This window comes from Elephantulus edwardii, unplaced genomic scaffold (assembly GCF_000299155.1).
Source record: "Elephantulus edwardii isolate Elephantulus edwardi_28Jun2011 unplaced genomic scaffold, EleEdw1.0 scaffold00022, whole genome shotgun sequence".
Classification (NCBI taxonomy): domain Eukaryota; kingdom Metazoa; phylum Chordata; class Mammalia; order Macroscelidea; family Macroscelididae; genus Elephantulus; species Elephantulus edwardii.
In genome coordinates, this window is record NW_006399772.1 from 15661382 (window position 1) to 15681760 (window position 20379).

General features: G+C 40.7%; 1 protein-coding gene across 1 annotated transcript in view; it reads right to left on the bottom strand.

Moving 5' to 3' along the window:
- DOCK4 (dedicator of cytokinesis 4) overlaps positions 1-20379 on the bottom strand; it is a 312634-nt gene that overhangs the window by 128233 nt on the left and 164022 nt on the right. Inside the window, exons 22-24 of the mRNA XM_006882693.1 lie at positions 17943-18135; positions 4923-5050; positions 2438-2572 (exon numbers count right to left, since the gene is read on the bottom strand). Of these exons, the coding sequence (XP_006882755.1) occupies positions 2438-2572; positions 4923-5050; positions 17943-18135 (456 nt within the window). The remainder of the gene's footprint in view (positions 1-2437; positions 2573-4922; positions 5051-17942; positions 18136-20379) is intronic.

The following is a 20379-nucleotide window of genomic DNA, read 5'->3' on the forward strand; positions in this document are numbered from 1 at the left end:
ACCACTATCATTCAGATATATGCACCAACAACCAGAGCCAAAGAAGAAGAAATAGATGATTTCTACCAACTCTTACAGTCAGAGATAGATCAAACATGCAGTAAAGATGCATTGATATAGAATATAAGATATCAATATTTTGTTCATTGCTGTTGAATATTAACCATCTCACAGCTAATGTTCCAGCAGGTTTTCATAAGCTGTAAATTGCAAGTGAGGAGAATGCCCATCATTCTCCCAAGATATCAATGTGAAAATAGAAAAGATAAGAATATAAAGATTCTTCGTTTCTTCAATCAGGATAGCATGACATGTAAGAATATAGGTTTTAAATGTAACCTCTGCTGAACTCAATGATCTGCAGCATAAAAGGCACTTAACAGAATTATGTACAAAGAAAAGAACATTTAGAAGTTGTAAGAACTTTGGAGTACAATTAAGGAGAGTGTGAGGCAAATGGCCATTTATGCTGCTTTATAAAATCAGCTTCCATGTACAATTAGATTTTTTGAATGGAATCGATTATAATGGGTTTTTCTCCCCCTGGCCAGAGAGGCCATTAAAAAGTTAAAGAAAAAAAAAAGTTGGTAGAATAACAAAAGTACAATTCTTTTCAACCATAAAAATAAGGTTGTTGCTCTCCAGAATCATAATGGCACGGGAGCTGGTCTTCATGCTGGAGTTGCTGAGAGTGAGTGTGAACTTAACCATGAACTTAACACTTGTGTAATTTGCAACATGACTGTGAGAACTGCTTTTTCCCAAAATATGTCTGCATTCTTGTGGGTCTTATATGCGTTGACAAAGACTGAATATTTTCTCTCAATGTAGGATTACCAAGTAGTTTCTCTATTCAGCAAGGTAATTTTCTGTGAGAAAATGAAGCCAAAATTATAGAGGTCTTCATTGCCTATTGGGAACTCTGGTGGTATAATCCAGAGAGAGCTGGGTTGCTAACCCAAAGATTGAGTTCTTTAGCAGTTCTGTCCAACAGCAGCTCTGTGGGAGAAACAGGCAGTCTTTGCCCATTCAGTTTCTAGTCAATAGGGCATGTCAACTACCTGCTCACTGGTAAGGAGGTAAGTCGGAATCCACAGAGAACTCTGTAAATCTACAGAATCTACAGAGGACTCTGTAAAGGACCACAGCATTTTTCTCACCAGAAAAGAAATCCTCACACCAACAATAATACTTCTACTATGATACCTTCTAACTGCTGACACTATTTCATTACTGGATTCTTAAAAGACTTTTACTGACATAATCACCCCATCAATTTTGATATAATGAAAATTATTTTCTATCTTGTTTGTATCTAACATTTTTAACAGATTCTTTAACATTTTTTATTAAAACAAGGAGTTTAAGTTTACAACTCAAATCCAAAACTTCTCTTCAGTAAATCCTAGCTTTGCAGGCAGAATAAAATTTAACACAAAGCAGCCATTCTCAAACTGTCTTGATAAGAGCATCAAGCTGCAACTTCTGCTCTTTTGTTTTTTTCTTAAGTAAAAACAAAATAATTTTTATCCAGAACCAAGCAAACGTTCTGAAAATAGTTCTAGAGTGTACTACTTGAAAAAGAATGATGGCACAACACCCTAACTATGAAAGCTACAGCATCTGTTCTTTCTAGAAATGATATAATTTGCTTAGAATACTCTTATTACAAGTACATTTTGGTAAACTGAATGTGAGTTGTAAAGAAAAAAGTCTGCATTAAAATATTCCTACATGTGCATAACTGCTCAGATATTTGATGTTAGTTTATATGAATCATGCTACACTAGACTCATTCAATAGTGAAGCTTGAAGGTATCTAAGAAATTATGAAGTCGAACCTTCCTGCATACTTGTGGAATCTGAGGTCTAGGTAAGTTAAAACTGGTAACTGCTGTCTTGTTTAGGTGTCATCAAGTTGACAAGGGCTTACAGCGATGCTATAAACAACCAACCCAAATTTTGCCCTACCTTCTGTCATTCCCATGTCTGCCACATTCAAGGCGATTGCTGTGGTCACTGTGTAAATCATCTCCATGAGAGTCTGCCACTCACGAAAAAGCCCAAATTAGCACTCAAGTCCCTTAACTCTGACAGTTCTATTCACCGTTTTCACTTTCTAGAGCAATTTTAATGGAAGAATAGAATGACATATTAACAAATTCATTAGGGATCTGGATTTAAATTAATTTGATTCAGTCAAAGTAAGAATTAGTATTCAATTCTACTTTCAGAAATTAAAATTTGCTTCATCTTCATCCAAGATAATTTAGGGCACATACTTCACATCTCTATTCCTGGGAAATTTAAAGTTCTCACAAATACACTTGAAATGCACACAGATAACTCTCCAAGGTGAGAGTCCCCCACATTCTCACAGCACTCCCACCTCCACCTCCCCAAATACAACTTCACCCTTTTCTGTTTCTAATTTTACCGTGACATCTTGGAACTGGAGCCTCATTGCAGACCCAGAAGGCTGAGGTCGACTGGTGATTTCCAATATGGTTCTTAGCAGGATGTCCAGCAGGCTGGCCACTATCACATCGATTTCCTCCAACACAGATTTTTCCTTAAGAGAGAACAAATAAAGACACTGTCCAGGAAATTGTGGCGTAGAGAGCATGCTAGTACCCCTTTCACTGAAAATCATGGAGTTTGTACAATTTGATGGGGGGTAGGGTGGGATGAGGGAAATTGGAAGAATCTATTCTGGAAAACAATGTATTCAAATTTTGTAAATAAACTCATATAATAAAAAAATAAAAGGATGAAAGGTATGTTTGCAAATAGAGAGATCAAGAGCAAACTGCACAATTTGAGATCTACACCTCATTTGGGTAAACGACCTTCTCTTACAGATGAGGAAACAAAGGCACAGAGAAGTTCACAGCTTCTCCAAGTGCAGGACTTGGCCAGGCAATGATACCTGAGATACAAATGAGATGAAGGCAAGGCCAGGGAAGGGAGCCCATGTGTTTAACAGGGTTAAACACTCAGCTGCTAAGGGAAGTTCTGGTTTAAAGGCCAAGTTCTGTTTTAAGTGCAAAATACTGTTTCTTGAAAGAGAAGCCCAAATTGCTCTGTCTGACTCTCTGTAGCTGGTGTGGGGTCGTTATTACCCCTGCACTAGATAGGCAATCTTGTTCTTCGCAATTTATTGCCTCTGAAAACCCACTGGAGGGTCAACAATGGGTCGATTCTGACTCGACAGAACTCAATAATAACAACAGGCTGAACTGTGCACAGATGGACCTACCAAGGAGACCACTCTGCAAGGAACATTGTTAGAAACCCTGGGTTTGAAAGAAGGGTGCGGCTATGATTTTACGATGTTTTCTTAAACCTGCAAGAAAACCACTAAAGCCCCAACTGAACTGGTTTGTGTTCTCAACTCCTTAGCAGATTAAGTCCGAAAGCTGAATCCAACCTCCAAAAGGGAGCGAGTTGGTGGGGGGTGGGGACGATCACACAAAGCCTTCACTAGCGTAGGAGTGTGTGTGTATACTTTTTTCTAGTTTTCTATACTGAGTGATTTTTTCACTTTTGGCAATTACATTTTGCTGTTGTTGTCTACTGTCGAGTCAGAATTGACTCACAGCTAGCCCTCTGGTGGGTTTTCAGAGGCAGTTAACCACACAGCAGGAGACTGGCCATCTTTCTCCCATGGAGCAGTGGTGGACCAAACTTCCTACCTTTCGGATTTCAGTGAAGTTTCTTACCACTAGGCCATCACAACTTAACTAGGCCCGACAGTTAATCCAAATAGACTTTTTAAAATATGTTTTTATTGATTTGCTCCAAATTGACTTATACAGAGGGGAGTTTCAATGAAAAGCTAATAATGCCTTTACTTCTTGCAATTTTTTTTTACCCAGTACAATAGGTTCCCTGAAGCCAAGGAGGACAGAATGGATAAAAATCAATTGTCTTAAAAAAAAATCAATTGTCTTCTCTCTCTTACTATACTATTAGGTTTGAAGTTTCTAATCCTTTTCTCGCAAATGTCAATCCTGTTTCCCAGTACTAGACTCTATCTCCACCCAGTAATAGGATTCCAGCTCACTGCTGAGCCTCAAGAGAACTGATTATAAAGTGACAAAAATGGGGACACTGTGGCATACAGGTTGTACAGAGGCAGAGAAATAGGAGTCTTAGCACTCAGAGCCATGTTTTGTTTTGTAGGACTTGTCATTGGTAAGTACAAAGCTTACTTAACTATCACAGATTGATAGAACAAAAACAGAACAGTCTTTGTATGTAGATTTTACATCAGACCCCTTAGCCATGAACACAAATACTCTGAGTTGCTCATTATAAAGCATGTATGTACTTTTTCTCCAAATGCACCACATTCTTAATGCAATCAAATTGCATCAAGAGGTATGAGCAGTATCTGGAATTCCCAAAGCCATCTAATGGAGTGATTCAGCTGGGGGCTGTTCATGGTTGTATTACAAAATGCCCCCAGTCTCCTGGGGCTTTCCTCTGCCACCATAATGACCAGGGCACCTGACCCGAGGACCATGCCAAGCAGTGAGCTTTATTATGAGCCTTACACAGAATGGGCCCAAGCGATTTCATTTCACAACAGGACTCTATTCTTACTGCAGAGCATCCTTCATATCAAGATTAAAGATGCATGTGGGAGGCTGGAGAATTCTAATTTTTCTCACTTGGTATTCGGCTTCTTCTTGAAATACAAGATTAGGAAATCTAGGTTATTCAGGGTTATAGCAATCTCACAGGCTTGAGGGGGAAAAATGCTTTAGAAGAAAAAAAGGAAAAAGTCTAACCTAGCTGGAAACAAAAGGAAGAGACTCAGTGGTTACACTTTTGTGTGGCTCTTTTGAAGGCTTAAGAAATTTCAGCTCCAGAAGTCATTTGATGGGCGCTACATACTATGACCAATATTTACTTACGGAGCTATTTTTCTTGATGAGACAAAATACGTTGCTAAGGATACGCGCGCACATGATCAGGTCCTTCTGTTCTTGCAAGTGCATGTGGAGATGATGTAAAACGACAGGCAGGAGTATGTACCGCGAGTCTAAAGAGAGAAGAGTCATTAGTGTCACATCTGTTAGAAGCCCACGCAAACCTTGGGCAAAATCATACCTACTTGGAAATTTATTTTTAATTGTTAAATTATAAATGCAGGTACTCAAAAAGTCATAGTTCTACAAAGTTAATATTAAAAATTACTAGTTTCTTTCCCGTAATCTACCCAACTCAGGATTCCTGCACTTAAGATGCCTTTGACTCTTTTAGTTGATGTTTCTTCTTTCATCACCATCATCATTATTATTGTTATGCTTCTAAAGTCTAGATGGCATGCACCCCTTGCTAGTTCCTGATTTTTCATGCAGATAGCTCACTGATTGTCCTCCTAGTACAGCACATGACAATACAGTGTTGAACTCCTTTCTTCCGTTCCTTAGCCTCTCCAAATAATTCCATCAGGTTTTGTCTAAATAAACACTTAGGGGTTACTGTTATTCAGATTTTCAAAACACTTTGCACATGACTTGTATTTCTGTTTGTCTGTAATTTTTAAGTTTTTTCAATGCTTCCCTTTCTGAAAGTTTTCAGGAGTTTATCTTCATCTCAGATAATTAAGAATTTTATAATTATATACCATGATTGTTATTTTCAATTTGTAAACTCAGGTTTTTTAGTTTCAGAAACTTGCTGTAATTATTAGGACTAACTCCTTCTTATTTTATCCTTCATGCAGCACTGGCAGCATAGTGGTAATTAATGAGTTGTGCTGCCAACCTAAAGGGACTTGGTTCAAATCCAGTAGCAACTCTAATGGGAAAAAGATGGCTAATCTCCTGTCATGTGATTCTCAGCCTCTGAAAACCCACTGGAGATTCAGCTGTGAGTTGGTTTTGACTTTACCGCAGGAAGGGGGTTTTTGAGGCTATGTTGTTATTGTTGTTGTGTACTATAGAGTTGGAACCGACCCATAGCTGACACTATGGCTGGTTTTTAGAGGCAGTTAATTGCACGGGAGGAGACTGCCCATCTTTCTCCCATGGAGCAGCTCAAACCACATGCCTTCAGGATTGCAGCTTCTTGCCACTAGGCCTCCAGAGCTCCCTTTTGAGGATATAAGGATATACGTTATTACTATTATCATTATTATCCTTTCAACTTTTCCTAAACCCACAATACATACATATACATATGCATATGCATATACACACACACATACACATAAATATACATCTTACACTTATACATATATGTAATGTAGTTAACTCACTAATTGCCATCAAGCTGGAATCAACTCCTAGCTGACTGTCCAATGGATTTTCAAGGTTCTAAATTGTAAGGGAAGGCACTTGCCCATCTTTCTTACTTGGAGTTACTGGTGGATTCAAACTGGTAGAGAGGCCCCGCCTTCAGGGTAGCAGGATGATTCTCTATGGACTAGGCCACCGAGCTAGTCAACACACACACACCCACACCCACACCCACACACACACGTATTTAAAGTAGTAAACATCATAACAAGTACAAAGTGTCTGTGCATTTCTCTGTCTCCTTAATTTCTTTTAGGACTTAGGTTTGGCATTCAGGTATCCTTGATGACTGTTCCTGGACAACCAGCAAAAGAAGGTCTAACCTGTGAGAGCAAATAACATAAGGCACGGGAACTCTTCACTTAAAGGAATCAAGCAGCCACCTCCACACCATCATTGGACCAATTCTAGTTCTTACTCATGGTGACCATACAGGAGAGAGAACTCCTCCACAGGGTTTCCAAGACCCATTCTGCCAATTCTCTCAGTCAGAATGGACTCACAGCTGGTCCGTCAAAGAGTTTTCAGAGGCTGTAAATCACACAGGCGGAGACTGCCCATCTTTCTCCTGGTCTCTGAGTGACAGACACATGGCTGTCTGTCAAAACCAGATCTTTCTGGGTACTTACTGTCTCATGTTTCTCCTGCAGATTGGTTGATGGCTTCAAACTCATGGCCTTTGGGTTAGCAGCCCATTACTTAAACTACTCAGACACATGACTCCTTAAACAAACAAGATTGTAAAATCTAAATGTGTGAAATGATCCATCAGTGGCTTCCTTTAGACAATAAGCCTCACCAGGGGACTGACACACTTATTTACAAATCAATTACTTGAAAAAAAAGCACGAAGGAAAAGAATCTGAAAGCTTAAGTGTCAAGGAGTCATTGCCTAGAAGTGTTTAATCACCTCACCCGATAGATCCCTACTGCCTGCAGGATTTGATTTTGAAAATTCAATTTGCAACCAACTGTTAAGAAAATTTCCACTGCATAAATGTGAGGCAGATAACGAATCTGTGTGTGGTATATAAGCTAGAGTAACATGGTGGTTGTACCAGGGGATTTCAACCACAGCAGTGAGTGTGAGGCATTACTCCCTTCTGTGGCACGAGGGTCCCTATTATTTGGGGGTAAATCAACAGTTCCTAACAACAACATACAGAAAAATAAAGTCTATTTCAATGCAACCAGCAGATTTCTTTTGCCCCCTCCATTTCTAGGACAATGTCAACTGATGCAAATGATAAACTATATGTGAGTAAACACCAAGCATGCTGAGTGGGTAAAATGCTAATTCTTACCTTTAAAATATGTAGGCCCATCAGTGGGATTGGAGGGGGGAATCCATATATTTGAACATACATTAATTTCCTATACCTGTGACAACAGAATGTGCTATGCTGGCTCTCTCTGAAAGGGGCAATACATTCACGTTCCATATGTCAGAGCAGCTTAGCACACTGCATAGTGTACGGAATGCATGATGGAGTGGCATTCACTTCCTTTCTTCTTATTTTTTATTTTGCTTGTACACCCTTGACTGGATCAAGCCACTCTCATCAGTAATCTTCCGTGAGTGCTGGGGAGGAAGGAAGTGCAGCTAAGGAATTCTGGCAGATGTCCTCCTCATGGTTAATTGTGAGAAAATCACAGGCTGACCTTGACATCCTCTCTCAACAAAGGTTTAGACAAGGACCTGGAAGGCAGCATGGGTCCACGAGGGAGTGTGGCCTCTGAGTGACACACAGCTGCCTGTCCATCCTAGCAAACTGGATCTGCTCAGTATATGGTGGTGGGTGCCAGTGAACATCAAAGCAGCTCTCACCAGGTCATGTCAGGAAGGGAGATGATAAACCAGGTGTGCAGGAGGGAACCCTGAGGTACTATCTTACACGAAGCAGAGCTACTGTCCCGTCAATGCTCCCCAAACCTGAAAGAGCATCTGGGCTGCGCCTGAGTGACACAGCCACCAGGAACTGAACTGGCAGAATCACACATCCTGGCAACTAATGACCCTTTCACAATTTCTGTAACATACGGACAGGCGTTTTCAGTGCAAAGGACTATAGAGTCCAGGTGGCTTCGTTCTTGTAGATGATGTTGTAGGGTCACAGAAAAACTACAGCTGGGAGCAAAGGGTGCTTCTGATCTCAGTGATCACCCATCTGGGATGCCTCTCCCACATGGTGTCTCTTCAGCAATATGGAGACTTACATGCCATAGTTACTTCCGTCACTTGTGTTGTGTTCCCACCTGAGACACCTGCAACATGCACCTCTCCCACCACCATGCCCATCTCTCATGCTCATCTTCAGATTAAAATTTATCTTCCTAAAATGTGGCATCAAGACAGGAGGAAGACTCATGGACAACCTATTGTTATATAGATGACACGCTCTTGCTTGGTGAAAGTCAGGAGAACTTGGAATGCTTGCTGTAGAAGATCAAATATTACAGCCTTCGATATGGATTGCATCTCAACATCACAAAGACAAAAGTCCTCACCACTGAGCTGATAAGCAACATCATGATGGAGAAAAGATTGAAAATTGTCAACAATTATTTCTTATTTGGATTTATAATTAACAGCCTCCGCAGCATCAGTCAAGAAATCAAGACATATTGAATTGGGAAAGTATGCTCTTAAGGACCCCCCCTAAAATTCTAAGGAGCAATGATGCCATTTAAAGACTAAGGTGTCCCTGATTCAGGCCTCAGTCTTTTCAATCTCTTGCTATGCATCTGAGAGGTGAGCAGTGAATAAGGATGGCAGAAGAAGAAGCAATGCCTTTGAGCTGCAGTGTTTGAGAAGAATACTGAATATCCGTGGACTTTCAGAAGAAGAAACAGATAAGCTTTTGAGAAGGTGCAGCCAGAGTGTTCCTTAGAGGCAAGGATTATGAAGCTTCATTTTATATGCGTTGAGCATGTTTTTAGGAGAGACTATTCCTTGGAAAAAGAGCTCTAGTGACTTAGTGGTAAGGAATTGCACTTCCAACTCAAAGGTATGAGGTTCAAATCCATCAACTGCTTCACAGGAAGAACAATTTCCTTCCATTTGCTTTAATGTGTCTGAAAACCTGCTGGAGGGTCAGCTATGGGTGTTGGTTGCAAATTGACAGTACACTGCGGCAGTAACAACAATTCCTCGGAAAGTGACATCCTCCTTGGAAATGAGGAGGGTCAGTGAAAGAGAGGAAGATCTTCTACAAGGTCATCTGATACAGTGAAATGCAGCAAAGGGCACAAGGATGCCAGAGGTGATGAGGACGGTGCAGGACAGGGCAGGGTTCAGATCTGTTGTTCCGAGGGTCGTTATGAGTCATAATTGACTTGACAACAGACAACAATAACAATGAGCTTTTCTGGTTTGTAAGCACATTGCTGTTAACTCTGATTTGCGTAACTCCACGTTCAACCATAGTGAAGATTCTCCAGTTTCACAGTGTCTTCATGATCACTGGTATGCTTGACCCCAATTTTGAGGCTATCAGACATTTAAGTACCTTCTAACCTGGCGGTTTATCTCCCAGCAGTACACTTGACAGTGTTCCATGGGGATCCATAGGTAATTGCATTGGCTGAGTTTTGAAAGTAGATTTCTAGGTATTATTTCCAGACAAGTTACTCTTAGTCTAGATGTTCTGCTGAAATCTGTTCACCGTGGATGACTGTGCTGGTATATGAAATATTGGTAACATAGTTTCCTGCATTACAGCAACAGGAAAGTTACTACAGTACAATGAACGGAACTGATGGCTGGGTTGTTGCTATGTTGTTAGGTGCTGTTAAGTCGGGTATGACACACGTTGTTTGTCTGTTGTTGCTGACTGCCACCAAGTCAAGCTTAACTCATAGTGACCCTATGAACAAAAGGTCTGAAGCCTTTCTAGAACTATCGACATTAATCAAAGTTCAAAGAACTTCCAGAGACATATTGGTTAGGAAGCAGATGCCACGCCTATAAACTACAGATCTGAACCCTGCTCTATCCTGTGCCATCCTCACACTTCCTGACACACTAGAGCTCACTGTGACAGTCACCTTGTCAATCCACCTGGTTGAGGGTCTTCCTTTCATTCACCAACCATCTGCCTTTCCAAACATCATGGTCTCCTCTCCAAGGAATAGCCCTTCCTAACAACATGTCTGAAGTATATGAGATGAAGGTTTATCATCTTGGCCTCCAAGGGGCACTCTGGGCGTACTTACTCCAAGACATTTTATTGGCTAGACATATTTGATGGATGATTAGTGGGTTTTATTCATTCTCATAATTTATTCAATAACCATTGTGGCTTTATCCTGATTCCTAGCACACGGTCTAGTAGAATATTAATTTTTAAATTAGTAAGCACCTACTATATGCTAGCAGGACACAGAGTTGTGATAAAGATAAAGGAAGTCCCTGCCATGTAGGAAAGACAATAAACTACAAAACTAATTAATAATAAAAATCAGCACAGTGTGGTTCTTAATGGGAAGGGGGTTCCTTGAGAAAGTATGGATTAACAAGGTTCAGGGAGGAGATGGAGAAAGTAGATCCAAAGAAGAGAAAAGTAGAAAAGACATAGATTAGGGAAGTGAGTGGGACAATATTATCATGGGACCTGGGGAATCAAGTTTGGAAAATACTGTCTAAATAATAGAGAACCAAGATGTAGAGAAGATACTAAGTTGGGAGTGACAATACCTGGTATGATTTTCTACATAGAAAAAGCACAGGAAGGTAGGCGAGCCTCTGTGGCTGCCTGTGATGGGGAGAAGTGAGAGAGGTGAGAGAGGCAGGCAGGGAAGCTGGTGGTGAGCTGAAGGTGGAGAAGAAGGTTTCAGGTTAGGTTCTGAGTATTTGGGTTACTACAACTGGGTGGGTGGTAACACCAAATATTTATATGGGGTCAGGGCAAAATTAGAGGGAAGAAAATGAAGATTTGCATTTTATGTATAAAAATTTGAGAAATTCACGCAATATTAAGAGATAGCTAGATATTCGGGGTTGGAATTTAGAGAAGATCTCTGACTCAGATATCAAATGAGAGCTGGCTCCACATGGGATCATTAATTGAGATTAAGTGTGTGAGATGATCACTACTAGATTAAATCACTGCCGTTGTGCCTTTTCATAATTACGTGGTGAACTTGTGCTTTCATACTAGTTCACGGGCAGAGTGAGGGCAGGAACTGACTTTTCAGGATACCACCTCAGTCAGGGCGGGCCTACACCAAACATCTGTTGAATGAATGATACGTGGTCTGAGTTCTGTGGATCTTTCAGATAACTGGAGTAGAGCCTGGCATTCCATCTTCCTGTTACTCTCACAGTTAAAAATGCAGAGGGTTAGGAGAGATATCTCAATCCAGTCGCAGTGACTCCATCTGCTGGTGCCTGCTCTAAGCACCAGGAGAACAGAGTCTGCTCCAGCACCAGGCTTCCGTGGACACTGCCGTGTCTCCTCACTTTCCTGGAACCAGAACATGCTTCCTGTCTGACTCAAGATCAGCATGTGTGGATGAGTGACAAATAAGAAATTAAAAGATACAGGTTTGGGCCTTTCTGGGGGAGTGAGCTTAAAGTTATGTGCTTGTTAGCACCAGTCAGTATTGAAAAGTTCAGAAAAATGATAACAGAGCAAGGTTTAATTTGCACCTAAACTCGACAGGATTATCTACCTAGAAAATCTCCATAAAAACATTCCTAAGAAATAATATCAATTCACCAATGTTTAGCACCCAGATATTAAACAACGACCCAGTGCTACCAGAGTGAGTTAATTACATTTCAACTGCCTTGTTTTTGTTGTTATGTGCTGTCAAATCACTTGTGACTCATAGTGACCCTATGTACAATACCTCTATTTTGAGCCAACCTCTTTGCCTCTGACACGCCTACCCCCATTACCTCACTCACTGAGTCAATCTATCTTATTAAATGTCTTCCTCTCTTGCACTGTCCCTCTAATCTTCCAAGCATGACGTCCCTCTCCAAGGACTGGTCTTTCTTGTAACATGCCCAAGGTATGTCAAAGGGAGCTTCAAAGTCCTTGCCTCCAAGGAGCAGCCTGGTTCCACCCTCTCTAGGTTGAACCTGTTTGTTCTCCTGGCAGTTCATGGTATAGTCAGCACTCTTCTCCAACACCACAGCTCAAAAGCATCACTTCTTCAATCATCCTTAGTCATTGTCCAACTTTCTGATGCATTGCAAGCAATTGCAAAGTCCATAGCCTAAATTAGTCACCTTAGTCTATAGACTGACATCGTTGCTCTTCAGTACTCTGGAGAGGTCCTTGACAGCAGATTTTTCCAATGCAATTCGTATTTGATTTCCTGCCTGCTGATACCAAGAGTGCTGATTGTGGAGCCAAGTAAGCTGAAACTGTTAACAATCTCAATTTCTTCACCATCACCCAAATAAGTGAGTCTACATTTATCTTCATACGGCACTGTTAAAAGCGGAGGTCAAGTATAATTTTGTAGAATTATATGCCTCTTTTTTGCCTATCTTGTCTTTGAAAATTATTTTCCAAAATATATTCTTTCTCAGTACATCATTCATAATCTGCACCTCACCACAGTCTCATATAATATCCAACTTTGGAATAAAAAACAAATAACTACAGAAGAATCAAATGAGGAAATGCTAAAATCAAAGCATCGAGCCTGAATGGCTTTGACAGCTGTGTGTGAACTGTTGAAAAGAGCTTCCAGGTATACTAATGGCAAGGGACACTGAGAAAGGTCCCGAGAGTTTTCTGGTTTTAAAAGATGCTGGGGAAAGACAATCGAGGGATAGAGCATAAATGGCTCTAACCAAAGGCATCTTGAGGCCTCAGGTTATTTCTGACAATATGTTTGTTAGTGGATAACTAACATGAAGTCTACAACAGAGAAATCTAAAGGCTGAACTATAGTCCTGAACCCATCCACTTCTAGAGAAAAGACAGGCCCTTACTCAGGCAAATATACTTGTACTGATATGTTCACATCTTATTTGCAAGCTAGTGGCCTCGTGGGTAAGGAGTTGTACTGTCAACCCACAGGTAGGAGGTTCAAATTCACCAATGCTCTGCTCGATAAAGTTTGAAACCAATGACATCTTTAAGTATGAAAGAAATCTGCACATGTCCTCTACAAACTCTCTAAACTCTTTAAATGTACAGAAATGAAGGTAGTTATAGAACAGAATTCTGTACAGAAATTATGTCAGTCATAGAGAACAGAGTTTAGGTCTTTTGTGCAAAACATACTCTCAGTCGTATTTGACTTGACGACGCGTAACCACTGCTAAGTGAAACTAGTGCTGTTATATCTGGAGGAACACTCTTCCACTTTGTACATCACTCTCTGTCAATGTGCTGGATGAAGTAACCTGGATTGCTGTGATGTTGAACCTTGTGCCATTGGGGTACCAAATACCAGAATGGCTTCCCAATGTGGACAGTGTTCAGTGGAGCTCCCAGTTGTAAGACAGGTTTGGAAGAAGAAGTGACATCCACTTCCTAAACCACATGCCTCTGGAAACTCTATGTACTTGGAGAAATGATGACAGTTATGGAAAGATGGAAAGGCACCAGGTCTTTTGTTCAGAGAGTCGTGCTAGACTCAATGGCAATCAACAACAACAACATATTGAGCTTTAGCTATAGTCCTAAGAAGTTCAACTACTAGACACCTATCAACCTGGTGTTGCTGTGTGCCCTTAAGTTGATTCTAACTCGTAATGAAACTAAATGACAGAGAAGATCAGTTCACAAAGGGTTGCCAAGGCTGGAACGTCTAAGGAGGCAGACTGTCACATCTTTCTCCCCCTGGGCGGCGGGTGGGCTCAAACGGCTGACCTTTCAATTATCTGCTAGGTGCTTAACCACTGTGTCACCAGGGTCATTTTCTCTCACTCCATTAAGATTTGACTCTTAAAGTTGTCAGATTAATAGATATACCTATCGGATAACTTTTATACCTTTTTTTGAAATTAAATCACAGAATTGGGGAAGGTGGCATCATCATCAGTTCGTGGAACATACTTTAAACAAACAAACAAACAAATGTACCTGCTGTCCTCCTTTATTTATTTATATTGCAATATTGAATGAAAGCCACAAGGCTGGTAATGAGTTCAGTCTAAGGAGTTTCTGCTAAAAAGAGAGAGAGAGAGAGAAAGAGAAAGACAGGGGTGCAGAGGAGGGAGTCTATGTGTGTATGATTACTTTCCCAGACAACTCTCTCCCCAAATACTGGATGTTTGTATGATTCCAAGTAAAGAGAAGTAAAGCATCCTTCTCACCAACAGTGTACATGCAGCGTGTTCAGATCTCTGTGCTTACCTCTACCTTCTATGCTGAATTCTGGCTGATAAACTGCTCTATATCGCCAAAGTAGAAACTCAGATGACTTCTTGCTTTGCTCGAACATAGCTTGGCGATGACTGCAGAGCTGTGCTAAGGGAATCATCAAGTGGCAAGCAAAGAAGCCAAACGCAAAACTAATGCAGAAACCATCGTTCCATGGCAGGCTGAACTTGAAGAGTGTGGATGGATGGTTCAGTCCCTGCCCTCCCTGCCCTTTCTCCACCACGGCCCTCAATGATCTTGTGTATGTCCAGTGCTTCCACCTTCTCTCCTAACCGCTACCCTTCTAATCTGTCCTCCTCCCCTGACAATGTCATCTTCTCCAAAATTCTGTAGATCCTGTTAACCTTGGAACAGGAGGAATGAACTTCCCAGTGTTTATGTCTTAAATAAAACTGTCCTGACTCCCACTGACTTAGAACTTGAATCCAATCTAAGATTCAAACCGTAGCTATGACTTTCAGTTTGGCTGGACACCCTGGGTTCTGATCATGGCTTTGCCTTCAGTGCTAAGGTGGGGAAGGGATGATTCAGCTCTTCTGCTTGGCTCTGGAACAGCTCCCACAGGCTACTCCAGCAGCCTGAAGCTGCCCAATGACTTTTAACTAATGCTAGCTTCTACTTCAGGTTTATTTCTTTCTCTTCTTTGGTGCTGACGTCAGATGTGATCTCCTGAATGTATTATTTTCTAATTTAAGATCAATAAGGACTACTCTGCAGCCATGTTAGTTCTTGCACGTGCCTCCTATGCTTTTCTCTCGAGATTTTGTTAACATGACAAATGGTACAACTTTTCCTTAAAATACAGGCCAATTGTCCTTTACATTCTTTCTCCTGATTAATTCAAAGTCCATAAAAATAAGATTATTTAGAGTCTTCCAATGTCTCTATAAAAACCCAGAGTTTGTTTGGGTTTTTTTTTTTTTTGTTTTCTTATTGGAATTTAATTTACTATATATTATGATGATTTTCTTAATAAAAGATAGAAATCAATGTATCTGATATTATCATCATAATTATTATGGTCTATTTCTGCCTATATCTTTTAAATTATTTAATGTTAAAATAATTTAAAAATTGTTCATATGAAACCTTATTTGAAAAACTATCTCTATAAAAAATAGGAAATAATCATGTGGAAAAGAATTTGTAGAATCTATTTACAAAGCTGTATATTTTGTAAGCTTAATGAGTCTAGTCCTGAAGCACTTGCTGCAAAAGGTCAAGGACTGTAGTCTTTAATATGGACTGAAGCTCAACATCAAGAAAACAAAGATTCTCCCTATTGGGCCAACTGACAGCACCATATGATGGAGAAGAGATTGAGGTTGTTAGCAATTAACAGCTTGCTCAGATCCACAGTCAACACTTAACACCAGCCGTCAGGAAATCAAAAGATGAATTGCATTGGGAAAATCTGCTTTCATGGACCTCTCCAGAGAGCTGAAGAGCAATGATGTCAGTCTAGATATAAAAGTGTGTCTAATCCAGGCCATAGTCATCTCAATTACTTGTTATGCTATAGATTTGAACAAGGACTAAGGATGACAGAAGAAGAATAGGTGCCTTCGGGTTGTGATACTGGAGAAGAGTCTTGAACATACCATGGACTGCCAAGAAAACAAACAGGTCTGTCTTGGAGAGGGTGAACCCAAGTCTCTCCTTGGAGGCTAGGACTTTGAGGCTCCACCTCACTTACTTTGGGCACGTGGCCAGGAGAGACTGGTCCTCAGAGAAGGGCATCATGCTTGGAAAGGTGAACAGACAGTGCAGGAGAGGAAGACCCTGGATGAGATGGACTGATATAGTAACTGGGGCGATGGGGGTTCGTGTGTTGGAATTAGTAAGACTGGCTCAGGACAGGGAAGGGTTCAGAGCTGCTGTACATAGGGTCACTATGCATCACAGGCGACTCAACCAATAACATTCTGTGGCATCCACTTCCTAAACAACATGCCTCTGGAAACTATGAACTTTGATAAATGTGATAGTTGTAGTGGGGCTTCAAGCCTTTTGTTCATAGGGTCACTGTGAGTTGTGCTCAACTCAAAGGCAATCAACAACAACAACAACAACAACAGACTAGGCAAAGAAATGTGGCTTCTGGATCAGAGAAAAACTCAGCAGCAACCTGTGGCATGCAGCTGACATAACCTTGCAGCTAAAAGTGAGGAGGACCTGAAACTCTTGCTGCAAAGAAGGTAAAGGTCTGGTATGCATTACACCTCAACATCAAGTAAACAGAAGTCCTCACACTGGGTCTATAGGCAACACCACAATTGATGGAAACAGGACCGAAACTGTCAGTGATTTCATTTTACTTGAATCCACAATCAATATCCTTGGTATCAGCAGTCAGGATATCAGGAAACATATTGCATTGGGAAAAACAGCTGTCAGGGACCTCTCCAAAATACTTTAGAGCAATGATATCAGTTTGAAGACTAAGGTGTGTATGATTCAGGCAACAGTCTTTTAAATCAACTATTATGCATCTCAGAGCTGGAAAATAAATAAGGACGACAGAAGAAGAATTTATGCCTTTGAGCTGTAGTGTTAGAGAAGACTACTGAATAACCCATGGACTATTAAAAGAACAAACAGATATATCTTTAAAAAAAGGGCAGCTAGAGTATTTCTTGGAGGTAAAAATTGTGACACTTCATCTCTCACACTTTAGGCAGTTTGGTAGGAAAGACTTTTCCTTAGAAAGGGACATCATGCTTGGACAGATGGTCGGTCAGTGAAAGAGAGAAAGACCTCCGACAAGATGGACTACCACAGTGACTTCAGCAATGGACTCAAATGTCAGAAATAATGAGGATGGCGCAGGGTAGGGCAGAATTCAGACCTGTTGTTCACAGGTTCACTAAGAATTGTATACAACTTGATGGCACCTAACAGCAACAAATAACAAATCACATAGGAGAAAGTTGCCCAACTTTCTCTCATGGAATCACTGGTGGATTTGAATGGAGCACCTTTGGGATAGTAGCACAACTCCCTACCCACCGGGCCACCTGAGCTCCCTTGCTGTGATTAGAATCCATGATTTTATTCATTAACATTTCCATTCTCTCTTTATCCATTGTTTTTAACTGTCATAAAAGGTTAAGGAGTTTTGAATTTGACAGATACACTTGGTCTACCATCCAAACCAAGGATTATTCTTGTGAGAAAGCACTTTTCTAATGTTTGTAATAGTTTCTGCTGACTTGTGACTGCCACCTGTAAGTACGGGCTACCTGGAGACATGCGTTTGGCCTGGAAATCCCGCCCATACCTGGGTTGGTATAGAGCTGGCTCTCCACGGTTTTGCCAATGCACTGCAGTTTGACAGCCTGCAGGGAATCGTCCACATGCATGATGGTTGGCAGGCTGCCCAGCGTGTCTTGCACCAAGTTGGCCACCTCTCGGATATCAAAGAGCTTCAACAGCTCTGAGTACACAGCTGGAAAGGAGCTGAGAAACACGGCCTGAAAGACAAAAAGGAATTTCAGTCAATTCCCAGGCACTCCCTGAGAAATGAGCTGCAAAGGATCACTGAGTTTACGGAGTGGGACAAGGATTTCTGAATAGCAGCGAAGTAAGCGTAAAATGTTTTTGTTACTTAAGGTCCAAAGGACAATCTTTTTTTTAAAAAAAAAAAACCAAAAAAAAAAAACAACCAACAAATAACCACAAAAGAAAGCATAAAAAAATTAGGATGTTTCTTGAAATGTGCAAAGGTGTAATATAATAAAAGCTAAGAAATACCAGGAAATCACTGATGTTAGCAAAATGATTGGCAAAAACTTCAGATTCAGCAAAACACAGCATGACTGAATGGAAAGAATGCTCCCCAACACTTGGCTATGCTCACTTTTACTTTATTCCTTTTCAGAGAAGCTTTCTGAAATTGCTTATGTAAATCTCATTGACCTTTAAGAAAGCCAACACATTGATTTGGTAAAGCATCCAACCTATATTTAAAACAAAACAAAATCCCCACAGGCTTGACCTTCAGACCTGTGTGTTATGCGGCACTTTTGTTGTGTCCTGTAGAGTAGGAACCGACTCATAGTTGAGCCTCTGGCAGGTTTTCAAACAGGAGGAAAGTGCCCATCCTTCTCCAGTGGTAGCCTTGAACAGAGTGCCTGTCTGACTGCAGTGCAGCTTCTTGCCACTAGGCCACCAGTGCTCCCCTATTATTTACAAGGTTAGTGGTTCAAGTCTACCCAGAAATGCATCAGAAGGCAGGCCTAATGATTAGTTTCCAAAGGGCCCCGGCCTTGAAAATTCCATGGAGCACAATTCCACTCTGACCCCCAAAAGGGATCACTAGGGGTTGGAACTGAGCCAACAACTGACTGAATTGGTTTGTGCCTAACCAACTAACTAGGTTTTAGTTTCATCACCTGTAAAGTGAAAAGTTTGTTACTATGACTGTTTATGTTGCTTTAAAATTTATTGTAAATCAAGAACCATGTACTCAGTCTAAGAGCAATATTCTTCCAGTAAGCCATGTGTTGGTAAATTTTTAAGAAAAATAATTTATGCTGACATCAAATCTCCAAGAGATATTAAAAAAAAAATTAGGCTAGAATCACACAATAAAAATAACAAAAACCTGGAAACCAAATCCACAGCTTTTGAGCCAATTCTGAGTTTAAACCCCATGGAGTGGAGTACAACTGCCTCCCTCGGAGGACTTTCCAGGCTATAAAACTTTACAGAAGCAGATGGCCTCATTCTTCTCCCGCAGAGCAGCTGGTGGCTCCAACATGCCAACCTTGAGGTTATCAGTTAACTGTTTTCACCGTTCTGCCACAAGGGCTCCTATGCAAACAAATTCAGACCTTTTAAACAGCTCAAAAAGAAGGGAGTGAAAGATGGAGTCAGTGGATTTCCACCCAACCCAGCAGAGGAGGGAGGCATGCAACTCTAATACATTGGGAGTCAAGAGCTCTGACACGAGTGGAAAGTAGGTCAAGACTATGCCCTGGTGCTGATGATTCAAACCTGGAATCAAATTCAAATTCATGGATTTGTGTGTGTATCTATACAGCAGTGGCAAAAATATATCGAAAAGCCATGATATATTTTTGATGTCAGAGTCCTCAAACGTGCTTAGGGCACTATAGTCAACTGCTTCGTTCTGCTCAATTCTTAATATTACAGATGTACTTGAGTGTGTTTAAAATTAATCAAGCGGTATTCCTCATTAAAGACTACATTTCTGTAACCTTTATTTTAGTCTGCAAAAAGCTGAGTCATACAGATGAAATAAAAAAAAAATAGGTACAATGAAATCACCCTGACTTTTCCAAGTCTGAAGTTATTTATCTATGTTGAATCCCCTAGGAATGCCTTAATCCATCCACTATTTTTTTAGTATCTCTAAAAAGTTATTTTGAAGGCATGTACAGTAAAGAGACATATATAACAACTTGAACTCAATGATGCTGAGTCAGAACCACATGACAGCTGACCCTCTGTAGGTTTTTGGAGGCTGTAAATGCAGTCATGCCCCTGTGAGCTTAGCAGGGCAACTCCCCATAGACTATTGGTGGTGGTGGTTTTATGTGTCACTGAGTCAGAAGTGGCTCATAGGTGATCTTCCAGTGAGTTTTCAGAGGCTGCAAATGGTAGGAGAGGAGATCTCCCATCTTTCTCCCTGAGAGCAGCTGGTAGATTTGAGATGTCTGATTGATAGATAGATAGATAGACAGATAGAGAGA